Source organism: Lolium rigidum, chromosome 7, assembly GCF_022539505.1.
Source record: "Lolium rigidum isolate FL_2022 chromosome 7, APGP_CSIRO_Lrig_0.1, whole genome shotgun sequence".
NCBI classification, from domain to species: domain Eukaryota; kingdom Viridiplantae; phylum Streptophyta; class Magnoliopsida; order Poales; family Poaceae; genus Lolium; species Lolium rigidum.
In genome coordinates this window covers 155,479,301-155,494,256 of record NC_061514.1, presented here as the reverse complement: position 1 = coordinate 155,494,256, position 14,956 = coordinate 155,479,301, and the positions used below count along the sequence as shown (strand labels likewise).

General features: G+C 43.3%; 1 protein-coding gene across 1 annotated transcript; it reads left to right on the top strand.

Moving 5' to 3' along the window:
- The first annotated feature begins 2,269 nt into the window (after positions 1-2,269).
- Positions 2,270-13,938, top strand: LOC124670075 (calmodulin-binding transcription activator 4-like). The gene is made up of 12 exons (XM_047206585.1): positions 2,270-2,583; positions 3,251-3,376; positions 3,464-3,579; positions 5,897-5,985; positions 6,210-6,255; positions 9,252-9,633; positions 9,960-10,084; positions 10,493-10,903; positions 10,983-11,638; positions 12,215-12,806; positions 12,941-13,264; positions 13,553-13,938. The coding sequence occupies exons 1-12, from the start codon at positions 2,574-2,576 to the stop codon at positions 13,634-13,636; spliced, it is 2,961 nt and encodes a 986-aa protein (XP_047062541.1). The 5' UTR covers positions 2,270-2,573; the 3' UTR covers positions 13,637-13,938.
- The last annotated feature ends 1,018 nt before the right edge of the window (positions 13,939-14,956 follow it).

Here is a 14,956-nt window from a genome sequence, read left to right as displayed (position 1 = left end):
GTATGCAATTCCTCGCTTTTTATCCGTCTACGTGTTTCTTAATCTGAATCCTTCGTGTGATGCACATATTTACACACGAGATCATGCTTAAATCATGGATGCCTTATAGCGGACTACATAAACATGACAAGTAGATTTATTTATTTGTAAGACAATCCAACCAGTAGAAGACAATAACTTTCCTGTGTTTTGTTATTTGTTACCTTGTGCTCTCTTCTCCTGGTAGCATTTTTTTTGGCCATCGCCTCATACATATTTTGGTTGTGGAGTAAGCTTTACTTTTGTTTGTTTCAGGGGTGTTGCTGTCGCAAACTATTGCCGTGTTCATCTTTCTGTCAGGGTGTTAAGCTTTCTCCACCCTATATATCCAAGCGATTGTCCTTCATCATTTACCTTTTATGTTCACATATGTTTGTATGCTCTGTTTCTAATAAGGTTTTTCTACCGGCATTTTTGCATGTTTTCGTCTGGTTGAGTTCTTTTTATTTTATTCATTCCGTACCTTGGGATGTTTGCTATCTACCCGTCCAGTCGTCCACTGTTCATTTTGTGGGAGATGGTTGCTTCCCAGTATTAGTATGCTTAACTAGCTGTCACATCCATGTGAACTTCTTAATTTCTCGCCTTCTCAGCTATCTGTATGGGTCATTACTGAATCCGCAGTTCATGCTGCACTGGCCATATAGATCCAAGACCTTGCTGGGTGCAGTACACCATGCTCTGCATCCCACATTAGCAACCAGCCGTGGGCTCTTGCTCATGTGCCACATTGTCTTGCTTTGGCAGCAATAGAGTGAACTGAACCTTCAATTTTTTTGCTTAACCACATATCCCTGAAGAAGCCCTCTAATATCGTTAGGGGTCTAACTTCCTCGAGACAGCCTATAAAAGGCCCCCAAGGTAAATTTGTTTGCATCCAAAATGTTTCCGTTAGGTTTTTCAGAATTTTCCTCCACCTCCCATTATTTTTTCTCAGCTGTTTTAGTTTTCGGCTAATCCTTTTCGCTTTGTTTTTACTTAGAGAATGTGACTCCAGGTTATAGTGATCAAGTTGACAAAACCATTTCTGAATTTCCAATTATTTTCATACCGGAAAATCTTTGAGTTTGGGACAGTTGGCGAAGCTTCAATTTTCAAATGACAGTGATCGATATGGGAGGATCATGAATATTGGACCAAGTGAAATCTTGAATCTGCAAGTCTCTAATTGCATAATTAAACTGGTTTGTTTCAGACAATGCAGCTCTGCCAGTACTTCTATCCTCACCTGATCGGACTTTGTTAAAATCACCAGCGACATTCCAAGGACCATCAATAAATGGTTGTAGTATATGTCTGATTTCATCAAAGAATTCATCCTGTTCCGCGTCCAGTGTTGGTCCATAAACATTAGTTGCCCAGAGATGGAACTCTGAACTTTTAGATTGCAAGTGAATTATTCTTGGCTATTTTATTGCATCATAAAATTTCTTTAGTTCCATACTGTTAGAATTTCACCAGCTGTACATATATATGCACAAATTTGTCATCAAAAGCAGAAAGGAAAGCACACTTTTTGAAGCAAGAAATGGACTGCAATTTTGTCTCTTGTCGGAAACCAGCGAGTCACGAACTAACTCACTTTGATACTGTGTTGTCATGATGGATGGGGCTTATAGCAAAGGTAACACAGACCTTGACAAACAAACAGACACTGCGAAACTGACGATCTGATGACTGCTACCACAAACCGACACAAGCAACTGCAAACTGAAAAACTGCAACAACCACGCTGGGAAATAAAAAAACAACAAGGCCATCTCAGCTTCATTCTCTACCCAGACTAAGAACGAGTCCATCAGCGAAGCTGCCCCTGCCGTTCCAGTGACAGAGAAGAAGACCATTGTTATTATCTCCTCCAACAAGGAGGACAATAATGCTGACCACTGATAGGTAGGAACTTGAAAGCAGTAGAACCACTCGATGACCTGGCTTGGTGCAGGTTTTATTTAAAAGATGCATCAAATCTCTACAAGATACTATATTTGTTTGTTGTATTTTATCCCAATTTCATCTAAGGGACATCCTTTGTGAAACATAAGAAGTGTATTATCATGTTGGCAGTTAATTTTTATCGCCACTATATAAAATGTACATTGGTACGATCTTCACGGGATCGTGCGCCAAGGCGCACATCTAAATCTAGTGGATATTCCACGTGCACGCACACAACTACGCTCGCTTTATTTAAGCGCGGCATTTTGGATGGACAACACAAGAGGACAAAACACCAACTCTCTGTCCCCGTCTTCAATCACGGAACGAACCAGCCTCCCGGATCCCCCCTGCGCCAGTCGCCACCGTTTCCCCTCCCCACCTCTGCGTCCGCAGCTGCTACACCTCCTTCTGGGGAAATCAAGCACTCAGGAAGAAGAACCCTTGCAATATCCTGCTTCTCCCTCCTCCGCGGAGCCTCAGCTCCTTCATTCGGTCGCCTGCATACCGTTCAGTTCTGGTTTGCTGGGAGTCGGGGGCTTCCATTTCTCGGAGTCTTCCATGAGTGCGTGGAGGCTGCTGGATCTCCGCGAGTGACCATGAGCCAGAGTAAGTGGAGCTCTCTCGTGTGTTTTTCCCTTTGATTCTTGGTTCGCGGGGTGTGGCTCCTCTCTGTTTGTGAGTTGACCTGGGTGGGAAGACGCGTTCTTGACTTGACTTCCTGCCAAGTTTGATGAAATACAAAGTGCTATTGTGCCTGGAAACTGGTTTCTTGGCCCCTGCTATTGTTGCGGGTGATTGATCACATTTGGTGTGACAAGTGTAGCTGATCCTTATCAACATCGGGGGGCATTTCTTCGTTCAACGCCATTTTCGTTTTAGTTCTGTACTAATTGCAAGTGATTGAATGTAGAACGTATGCTTGTGGAAGCATAAATGTTACTCCTCTGATCCATAATAAGTACCGTGGTTTTAGTTCACTTTTGAACCAATTTGAACTAAAACCACGACACTTATTATAGATCGGAGGGAGTATTTTAATTAAATTTCTGCTTCGATTAGGATGTCAGTAATCGGGCTGTTCACCATATTATTGCACAAATGTTGGGGTGTACTTGAGTTCCCGGCATTTTTCTCTAGTGCCATTCTTTTGAGAAGAACACAATTGATTGCTTCAGCTCATGAATATCTGAATGTTGGTCTTGTATAGCTTAATTTTGGGTTTGGTATAAAATACCCTACTATTGTATCTCATCTAGTTCTTTTTCTCCTGTAGGTTTTGACATCAACGTGCTTCTCAAAGAAGCAAGGGGCAGGTGGTTAAAGCCTTCTGAAGTCTACTATATCTTGTCGACTCATGAGAAGCTCCAGATCACCCATCAGCCACCAAATAAGCCACCCAGTACAGCACAACTTCTTAATTTTTTGAGAATTGTTATCTTACTTCTGTCTTTACTTTGGTACAATAACAGCATCATCTGTTCTCTAGGTGGTTCACTATTCCTGTATAATCGCCGTGTGAATCGGTTTTTCCGGAGAGATGGTTTGGCATGGCGAAGGAAGAAGGATGGAAGGACTGTTGGGGAGGCTCACGAGCGATTGAAGGTTTATTCCAGAAAGCTCTGTGTAGTGTCATATTTTTGCAGTTTTTCTTCTTGTTGTCAATATTATAGTCTTGCCTAGTTTTGTCAATATTTTTTTTAAACAGAAGGCCGTAGCCCTGCGTTAAATTAATAACGCCTTAACGGCAAGTACATGGTGCTGAAAGATCAGCTTACAGGCTCCAAAACACAAGCAAACAGAGGATAAACAAGAAAACAACTTGGGCTTCAAGGCCATCGACCATCGGAAAGATCAGATGAAGTAGACAACACCGTGAAGACAAGCACGCCACCGGAGGAACCCGCCTTCGCCAACTTCCAAATCAACAATGCCCGGGAGACATCCGTTTCCACCTCCGAAGAAGGCCCCGCCTTCTCGCCCGGCTCGAAGGGCGCCGTACCGTCGGGAGGTAGAGCAGCTCACCCGAGAGCGCGGATGCACAACCAAGAACTAAATGTCGTGGAATCGAACAACAAGCATGAACACCTTCGCACGCGAGCTTCCTCGACCGGCGTCGTCGACCTCAAGCACCAATCAACCGAAAGACGCAAGCTTTAGGACCATGTCACCACCGAAGACACGGCAAGAAGATGGTAGTCGCGCCGCCGTGAAGGCCGACCTTAATCCGACCGAGCACGCCACGACGAACTCCTCCGAGATACGCGCCACGTGCGACCATACCACACACATCACAAACCCCTTCCGCGGACCCAAAGACGGCGCCTCCAAGGGGAAAACGACGCCGGAGCGCCGCCGCCGCCCAATCCGTGGATTTGGGGTTTTCACCCGGCACAAGGAAGGAGGGAAAAGGGTGTACCTCGACATCGCCCCCAAGAGGGAGAACGGCGTCAGAGACGTCGCCAACGTCGGGCCGCCACCGCCGGCCAGGGATTTCTCCCGGACAGAGCCCCAACCCTGTCAGGATCTGATGAACTAGGATAGGTAAAATAGGGAATTTAGAGGAATTAAGGCAAAAACTAGGTGGCTCCAGATCTGAAGAAAACAAAGCCAGAGGGGTGGGATCTGCGTGGTGTGGAGTCGCCGTCTTCAGATCGGTGGAGGTTAACGGGGTGGCCTCCACGCAGTAGCAACCACCGTCCACCGTCCCCTCGCCGCCCGCACGGCCAAGGAGGGCGGTCAACACCATCGGCAAACGTCTCCCGCCGCCAGGAACCACGCCGCCCACACCCGGACGAGGCCGCCGCCCCGACGCCAAAGCCCTCCGCCGCAGAGGCGCAGCCGCGACAGCCTCGCCGCCGCCGTCCTGGCACCGCGCCGGCTTTCCGGCGGTCGCCTCTGGCGGCGGCAAGGGAGGGGAGGGAGGGGGAAGGAGGTCCTGGGCGGCTAGGGTTTGGGGTCCTCCGGTGTCGCCCCGAGCGGGAGCGACACGGGAGGAAGGGGATTATCTGCACTAACTTTTGTCAATATTTAAAAACACAAGTATCACAAGACATGGTGTTGTCTGTTAGGAGTCTTAGGGTGACTCAGTGTGCATGTTCTGATATTGAGCATCATCTTTGCAAGAAGTAACAACATAGCCGTATGGTATTATTTGGCAAATCAAATATCACGAATTGATCAGGCCACTGATGTTCCATTTAGCTATATCACATCGAACATTTGTACATATTCATGTATATTTGTTGAATGTGCAGTTGTTGCTTTGATGTATAGTGTTTTCTCTGTCAAGAGATGCATCAGAACTGGAATAAGTCAACAAGCAAGTAACTATATGTCTATATCACCTGTAGTCATTCTTTTCATGAGATTACAAACGTTGACCAATGGGGGGAATGATCCCTCCCTTGGCTATAGGTTGTTAGATAGGATGAGACTCTACAGCGATTTCTCGCTACGGATGATAACCCGTTTAGTTCGCCATCCAGCGATTTCTCGCTACGGATGGGATTCGAACCCGGGTGGGCTGGCTGCGCACTCGCCTTGCCTTGCCACTGAGCTGGAACTCAGTTCTCATTCTTTTCATGAGATTTATTGATAATTAATTAGAATCTTACAGAATAACTGATAACTGATTGGAGACTTTCCAACCTAGCCATTATGTGATGTGCAACATCATTGGAGCAACGTGAGCAATTTGATTTAAACGGTTTAATAGCTAGGATCCTCTTGGCCACAACTCATGCCTTTTATATTAGTAGATGTTCATATCTTAGAAATTCTCTGTTGTATGGTTAGCTTGATTTTTTTCTTGATTAGTGGGCGTTGTAGAATATTTTGTACTCAGAACTTTAGAACGAGTTGTTAATCAAGACACTTCAACATCTTATATGTTAGTATATGACATTTCATATTATCACAGGTTGGAAATATTGATGCTCTGAGCTGCTACTACGCTCACGGAGAGCAAAATCCAAGTTTTCAGAGACGGTGTTTCTGGATGCTGGAACCGTAAGATTAGCTTTTCCATTCAGCTATCTCAAATTCTTCTTATGACTTGGCTAAGATTGTGAACTACGTTATTTATAATATTTATGTTATTGTTAAGTTACAATTGTGCCAAGATGCCGGATGCTACTTGCTATTCATTTGCTATCGGGGAAACATTCCAAACATTTGTCTGTGAAAGAGTGGTTAGTAATATTTATTGTAATACATATTGTCCTTTTCTGCAGTGCATACGACCATATTGTGCTGGTACAATATCTAGAAGTGTCTGAGGTATGTTCTGGGAGCAAAATTACATTTGCATGATATACTTTCCTCTAAATATTTCTGGTGTTATTTTGGAAAAATCATCAGTATGGTAAATAAATGCTGAAGAGACTTGATTGAGTAAGCTAACATATGCACCCATAAAAATGTGAACCAATATTATCAGCTTATGCTAAAATTCATGTCAAAATGTAAATAGTTATACACTGATGCACCATTTCAGTCATCACTGTAATGATTATCTCAAGAATTTTTATTCACATCAATCCATATCAGGATTCAGTTACACATTCTATCAATCTGTCATTTGAGAATTATTAAACCTGACAGCAGCTCAGTTCCACAGTTCAGCAATGAGAGAATAGCCAAAATACCACTAGTCAAAACCGAAAGTGCCAAAATATCACTAGTGAAAACCGAAGAGCCAAAATACCACTCAACTTAGTTTTTTCATGCCAAAATACCACTAGTGGCTAACTGACACTAACATTTTCAAAGAAAGACATAAATGACCACGCCTCTTCCACATAGAGCAAGTGAGCAACTTCTGTGAAAAGAATGTTTTGCTAGTATAATGTTGACTAAGAGGTTGTGGAGGGTGCTACGAGCTGCAACCTGCAATCAACATGCTCCAAGAGACCAAGAACGAATGCATCTATGCATGGGGCTAGAAGAACAAAGCAGCGGTGACATAGTTACGAACCCAGACGAGCAGTAGCAGACCACGTTCAATCCATCAGGTACGCCGGCGACGGCCTGGCTGGATGCACGAGCATACTATGTAGAGTAGCAACCACCAAGCGCCTTGCCTCGGCGGATCTTGTCGGGGAGAAGCCCTGCGCGGCATAGCAATATAGGCCTGGTCCTCGGTGCTAGTGTAGCTGGTTGGGGGAGTGTCTGTGAAGTGTGGGACTAGCTGCAGGGGTGGCGAGTCATGGGGGAGTGATGCACCGGCGCCGGCGAGTGTTCCCTTTTTCATTTAGATGAAGTCGAGGGTATTTTTGTCAAGTCAAGAAAAAATAACGGTTTGACTAACGGAATCTGTTTGACATCCCACGGTAGTGGTATTTTGGCATGAAAAAACCTAAGATGAGTGCTATTTTGGCACTTTGGTTTTCACTAGTGGTATTTTGGCACTTTAGGTTTCAACTAGTGGTATTTTGGCTATTCTCTCTTCAGCAATTACTTGTAGTTACAGAGTGCTCTTGTAATCTGCATGTAGAAAACAAATAAATAAGTATGGAAGCTTCAGTTATGATTACGCTTCACTCCAGATGGCACTTTTGCCTTCTGCCTCAAATTTGTTCACAGTAGAATAGATATGGTCTTCTTCACAATTCCAGAGAGATTCTTTCATGATAATCTACATAAAACTAGCGAAGTAGCCTGTGCAGTTTTTCGACAAAGTTATATATTAATATCGCAAGGATACCAATTACGCCCAGGATACCAATTACACCTAGCCTTTTGCAACAATGGAATGTCCTAAAGAACATTACGGATGCACATAGCCCTACTAGAAAGAAGAAGACAAGCAAAAGATTCCGCTACGGCGATCAAAACCTTTAGTTGCAACACAAACCACTGCCAAGATAGCATCTGAAGTCCGCGTTATCAAAACAATGCCTTCAACAAGGCCGTTGCTAGGCACAACCAATTAAGACCAGACCTTGGATTTTCACCCTAGAGCAAGCGTTCTCTCAAAACAATGTCTTCAACAAGGCCATTGACAAACACAACCAATTAAGGCCTAACCTTGGATTTTCACCCAGAAAGATAAGATTTTGTACTCCTCCTATGCTGCTGCCCCTGCTTGCTGATGTCGTCGTTGTAAGTCAAGAAACACCAAGCAAAGTCCTCTTTGCCACGAAGACTCAGTCCGCCATTTCTAGACCCTAGACCTCAGCCGCCATAACATTCTCCGCCACTTTCTTCATTCCCTCCTGAAACCGCACGACCAGAAATATGGGTGCACACGACCGAATCTCATCTGATCCAGCAATCTACATGCACCAGGCGCCCAATGGAGATTGCCAACGGAGCCTTCCGAAACTCGTCACCGGCCATATCAATGAGGGCCGACATCAAGCAGAACACCATCTTGGCGTGAGAAGAATCCAAGGACCGTCTCCTTCATTAGGCAGATTGGCAGGCCCCCACGCTGCTGCCCGCCGGCTCCCAACAGCAGATTGGAGATCTCGGCGGGCACCACCACCACCCGCACCGTGCGGAGATGAGGGGCTGACCCATACCCGAGTCCCCCAAACCAAGCGTTGTGCCACCCTTGCGGCCATAGCGCTTGCCAAGGTCACCGAAAGGAAAAAGTCTGGGGCTGCCGCCCCAGCTTCCATCCCCGCCGGACGAGCCGCGCCGCCCAGGGCCACCGCGAAGCTCCGGCCGGAGATCCCACCATGCGAGGAGGAGGAGGCCCCCGCCAGTCGCGCTCGGAGATGAGACCCCGGCACCCCTGTATGCCGGGAGGGGCTTTGCCCGCCAGCTTCCTCCGGCGGCGGCGGGGAGATGCGGGGAAGGAGGGGTGACGGGCGGCTGCGGCTAGAGTTTCACCCGAGCCGCCCCCTGGGAACAACGCGAGCCAGGAGGTTTTTCTTTTTTTCGTTTTTGTACAGGAATCTCACAACAATTTGTACCTATCTACACAGTTATAATCTGTTTTCACCAAAGTAACCAGTGTATATCTTCGTTCTTAAGAACTAATCAACATCGATATAATCCAGTTTGTGAAAATAAGCGGTATAGATCTTTTCTTTTCTGTGGAACTAATCTACAGCGTTATAATCTGGCCCTAGGCTTGCATAAATCTTTTCTTTTTCTCTCAAGAAAAATGAGATTTTTTTTAGTTTTTATGTGGTACTGATTTGATCCCACACGCTTGTATAGTGATAACTGATAACCTCCTTGGATCCACTTCTATTGTGCTGAGAATCTGAGATACAATGGGAGCACATCAGATGGGTAATTTTCTGCATGAAACTTTCTTACAGGGACGATATTATTCATCATTGTCAAATGGATCAGCAGCATCTCTTTCGATCTTGAGTTATCCAAGTGACATATATGGAAACCACGGCTCCACTTCGGACTTTAGTGAGGGCAGTGAATCCCGGCAGAGCTCTGTAACTGAAGTAAGTTCCTATTCTGGATTAATAGGAAAACCAAAACTTGGCCAGACTAGTCTGGAACGAAGTTCCGAATTTTACATGACAGATAGTAATGATTCAACAAATAAATCTGGGTTTGACCAAGCTTTGAGGAGCATCACTGAGCAGTTAAGTTTGGGTGATGATGATGACTACATTTACGTAAACCAAGTTACAAATACTGAGGCTGCAGAAAGACAGGGAAATCAGACAAGCAACAGTCCAGGTAAAGTTCCACGTTTTCCTGCTTCTCTTTAAAATTAGATCCATGGAAATAAAATTGCACTAGAATATGGAAATTTATTAATAAAACTGAATGTTTGAAAGCATGCTTTTTGCTTGATTTGCCAAAAGTCTCCCCTCTACACCTTTGTGAACGTACATAATATTTTTACCAATCATCGTACAAGTTAATTTTGTGCCAAGTGCCCACGTCCCTTCATCTAGAGACATCCATACACACCAGCAAGCTATTAGGTGTCCAGACCCTGCACCAGCTAAATGATTATTTGATATTTCTGAACTGAATCAAAACATTTGCATCCTATACAGGTGATGATAAAGCAAATCAAATTCGACCAGAAGGAACTCAAAATGGTGGTGGCAGGGGGATACCACCATCATGGGAAAATGTGCTGAAGTTCAATTCAGGTTTGCCAGAGTCATCTACATACCAGGTAAGAAATGGTAACTGGTTTTATATTATCCTTCTGTGATTTATTCAGCGTAAGGAATTGGTTATAACCAGTCTAATATGTTATTCTGATTGCTTTTTAAGAGGGATACCTGCAGTGTCTTCCTGGTGAATAGTTTGGAAAGTTATTTCTTCAATTAATACTTTAGGGCCATTTAACTTAATGTGCGTTTAAGATCAGGTCTATGATGATACTACCGTAGTGACAGAATACAAAAAATGAAATGTGCCAACCCTTTTTGTTGGCACCATGTCAAACTAGTGTGTTCAGAACGTACTTAAACCATGACCAGAACTATACCAGCTGTATTACCATGTGAAGGGTTGTTGATTCTTTCAACATTATCACCCTCAATGAAGTCTATTGACACCTTACATCTTACATGAGCAGTCTGGTGCCCACTATCAGCAAAGTTCAGAATATCAGCCACCAGGAGGCCTAGATGGCACCGATTTGCAGATGCAACTTTCTGCTGCTAAGAGATTTCTTTTAGGGCCAGAAGACTCTATTGACTCGCCATCTTATAACTTCATACCAAGAGATGAAGGAATCAATGGCATTGATACTTTTTCAGCTCATGACAGTAGTCTTCAAAGCTATCTGAATTCGGACTGGACAAGAACATCTCCTGTAGCACTTCAAAGTAATCTGTATCACTCTGAAATATCAGAGTCGTTGCTGGACCATGGTCAGTTTGAAACATCATCGGGAGAGGATAAAAGAATAAACTTGACACCTAAGGGAAAGTTTAATATTCGTGAGATCTCTCCTGAATGGGCATTCTGCTATGAGATCACAAAGGTACACCATAAACATTTTCAGTTTTCTATGTCGTAATACCAATTGTTCTTATTTCTTGCCCTTCCTTTCATCAATGTAGGTCATCATTACTGGAGATTTCTTGTGTGATCCGTCAAATTCATCCTGGGCAGTAATGTTCGGCGACAGCGAGATGCCAGTTGAAATTGTTCAGCCAGGTGTCCTTCGCTGCCACACACCACTACACAGTAGCGGTAAGCTCACGCTCTGTATTACCACTGGGAATAGAGAAGTTTGCAGTGAGGTCAAGGACTTTGAGTTCCGTGCAAAGTCAACGGCTTCTAGTTTCACAGACCTCGCGCCGCCGTCTAGATCTATGAAGTCTACTGAAGAGTTGTCACTTCTTGCCAAGTTCGCAAGAATACTTCTGAGTGATGATGCATCCTCTACAGTTTCGGGTGGTGATCCTCAGGCTGGACAGAGTCCAAAACTTAAGATTGATGAACTTGATGTAGGTTGTGAAAATTCACCAAGTGTGGTTGATTGGATTATGGAGGAATTGCTGAAAAGTAAATTACAACATTGGTTATCGCTGAAGCTACAAAGAAACGATGGAACATATTGTTCTATGTCCAAGCATGAGCAAGGTATGATACACTTGATTTCTGCGCTGGGCTATGAGTGGGCACTGTCCTCAGTTCTCAGTGTTGGTGTTGGCATAAATTTGCGTGATGCAAAAGGATGGACTGCACTTCATTGGGCTGCTTATTTTGGAAGGTAATTGGCCATTAAATTCTATTGCTGGTGACTTCGTGTCTGTTTTGACTAACCAGGGTTATCCATAGCTTTCTAAATAAAAACACTCCGAGAATCAAGCACTGGCTTGGTGGCTGCACTTCTTGCTATCCGCGTGAAAAATCGCAGGTGAAGCGTTCAGACTAACCGGGTGCTATCTGTGTGAAAGATCACTGGAGATGTCTCATATACCTAACAACTTATAGCCAAGGGAGGGATCCTTCCCCCAGTCCATAATTCTTACAAACAGAACATATCCTTCTGTTGGCTGAAGAAACCATTTTTATCCAAAACTATCAATGTTGGTCTTGTACTTGGGTAATCTCAGTCTCGGCCTCCATGCCACTAACTTGGTAACAAGTAAACAGAACATAGGTTCAAATGAAGTAGAAATGGTCATTTTACGTTGGAGAGAAAAGATAAGTTTGTAGTAAGCAAGGCAGTACATCGTAACTTTTACCCCTCTCTCTCATATTGCTATTGGTTTCCTGGAACTAGCAAGCAACCTTGTTAAATCATCATTATTAAAATTAATTAATAAACCCATTGTCATTGAAGGGAGAAGATGGTTGCTGCACTTCTTGCTGCTGGCGCATCGGCTCCAGCTGTTGCCGATCCCACTGCACAAGATCCAGTGGGCAAAACGGCAGCTTTCCTAGCTTCTGAACAAGGACACATGGGCCTTGCAGGCTATCTTTCAGAAGTCTCTCTAACTAGCTATCTTGCATCACTGACTATAAAAGAGAACGATATTACAAAAGGATCAGCTGCAGTGGAAGCAGAGCGAGCAGTAGAGAGCATATCTCAGAGGAGTGCCCTACTGCATGGAGGCACTGAAGATGAGCTCTCGCTGAAGGACTCTCTTGCAGCCGTGAGGAATGCAGCTCAAGCAGCAGCACGAATTCAGAATGCCTTCCGTGCCTTTTCTTTCATGAAGAGACAACACAAGAATGCTCGACTGAAGGATGAATATGGGATGACACAAGAAGATATAGATGAACTTGCAGCTGCATCAAGGTTATACAACCAACATCATGTTTCAAGCGGTCAGTTTTTTGATAAAGCAGCTGTTTCAATTCAGAAGAAATATAAGGGTTGGAAAGGACGCAAAAACTTTCTGAACATGCGCAGAAATGTGGTAAAAATACAGGTAAAGGAATGAGGAGATGTTTGGTTTTGAAGCTGTATTCAAGTTGAACTTGATGTTGCTTGATTGGTTTGAACTGCATGATATCTGGTAAACTGTGTTGTACTTTGCTAACCTTAAAGAGCTTCTTTGTACAGGCTCATGTAAGAGGTCATCAAGTGAGAAAGAAATACAAGTTCGTAAGCACTGTTAGTGTGCTAGAGAAAGTAATACTAAGGTGGCGTCGGAAAGGGCATGGCTTACGTGGCTTCCGAGCTGAGCAATCAGCAATGACTGAAACAGAAGAGGGAGAGGAGGAAGATGATGATGACTTTTATGATGACGATGCAGTCAAGATCTTCCGTCGGCAGAAGGTTGATGAATCTGTGCAGGAGGCTGTGTCAAGAGTGCTGTCCATGGTAGACTCTCCTGAAGCAAGGATGCAGTACCGCCGAATGCTCGAGGAGGTCCGTCAGGCAACTGTAAGTAGTTCGTGAATTTACCATTTATTAAAGCAATTTCTGATTATAAGCCATGTTGCACAGGGAGACTAGTACTGCAATGTAGAATATTAGAAAAGATAGGAATTTTATTCATAAAAAACAAAAGACTAAGGTTTTAATCTCTTCAGAGGGCCAAATCCAAATGCAGTGCAATCTTAGTACGTACAGTAAAGATATACTTCTGAAGTGTTCATTCAGTTCTGTTCTACCTGTCCAAAATCAAATCTCTCAGCAGTATTTAACCTTGCTGATCTGGTCTAAATGCAGGCTAAACTGGGTACATCTGATGAGGCAACATCATCAATACTTAACGATGACTTACTACTAGAAATCAAAAAAATTACGTGGTGAAAGAAGCAGGCAACATCAGGAGCGCTTGTGGGACCACCTCGAATGATATGAAGTAACTAGGAATTTGGTACAGTATGCAGCCCAGTGTACATGATACTGCCCAGTTTGTAGAGTGTTTGCCCGACTGTTGTAGAGTGATGATTCTATCCAAGGATGAAGGCGTGAGAGGGATGATCTGTCTATTATCTTGAAAAAGGTGATGGTTTTACGTAGTGTCATATGTAAGCTATGTATTAACAGGGAATGACATGTTATGCGCACCTTCTCTGGTTGTCTTTAACTTAATTATTAGTTGTCTTTAACTTAATTAGTTGCCCAGTAGAATTTTAACCAGCACGTTCTTCCGTTTTCACCAGATGCAGTGTGATCTGGGCAATTTGAAAAATCGCTTCGTCAACATGTGTTACTAGTAAATAAATTGGTACCTAAACCCCTGTATTGTGGGTTCGCTTGGACTTTTGACACATCGCATGTACATTTTACACAAACAAGAATGCATTCAACATGTGTTACTACTCCCTCTCTCACAGTTTATTAGACGTTACGCATACTCCTATATCACAAATTTGATCAAATTAGCATTAGTTATATGTTATAAAAAATTATATTATTAGAAAGTTTAGATGTTCTATTTTCTAATGATATAATTTTTACATTATATAATTTAAATTATATAGGTTAAATTGGCGACCTAGAAATACGAGGAAGACTAGTAAACTGAGACGGAGGGAGTAGTAAATAAAATGGTACCTAAACCATTGTATTGTGGGTTCGCTTGGACTTTTGACACATCAAATGTACATTTTACAGAAACAAGAACACAAAAATGCAGGAATTGGAAATGAACAGCAAAAGTGAAGCACATAAATTCTGATGTATAGACGTTTAGATGCTCTACAGGAATATTGCATGGAGATGTTTCTTGGTTAGAGAGAAGAGAGACTTGTTTTACTTTGACATCCTAGAGGAATTACAAGATCGTGTTTAACATCACATTTAGAATCCTCTCATGTGAATGGAACGAAAAAAAAAGTTCCTGAACAGAAATGCTTTGGGCAATTCCAACATTCCAAAGGCTCTTGAAAAGTCTTAAGACTCCAATCCTACACAATTCCTTCACAATTACTTTGGTACAAATGAACCCTGAATTTATATAATGCACGTGAAAGACCAAACTGCAAATCTAACAAAACTGAAATTTGTAACATGTATATCAAGATATCAATAAGCACTTCCATTACACAATTTTTTTTTGCATTGCATGTTAAGAGCTAATTCATGATCCACAAAGTACAGAAGTCCACAGAAACCTTGGTCACA

Excerpts from the sequence above, each read along its gene's own strand:
- LOC124670075 (XM_047206585.1), top strand. Across the intron at positions 3,377-3,463 it reads GCCACCAAATAAGCCACCCA|GTGGTTCACTATTCCTGTAT; the intron begins GTACAGCACAAC and ends TCTGTTCTCTAG. Across the intron at positions 11,639-12,214 it reads TGGGCTGCTTATTTTGGAAG|GGAGAAGATGGTTGCTGCAC; the intron begins GTAATTGGCCAT and ends TTGTCATTGAAG.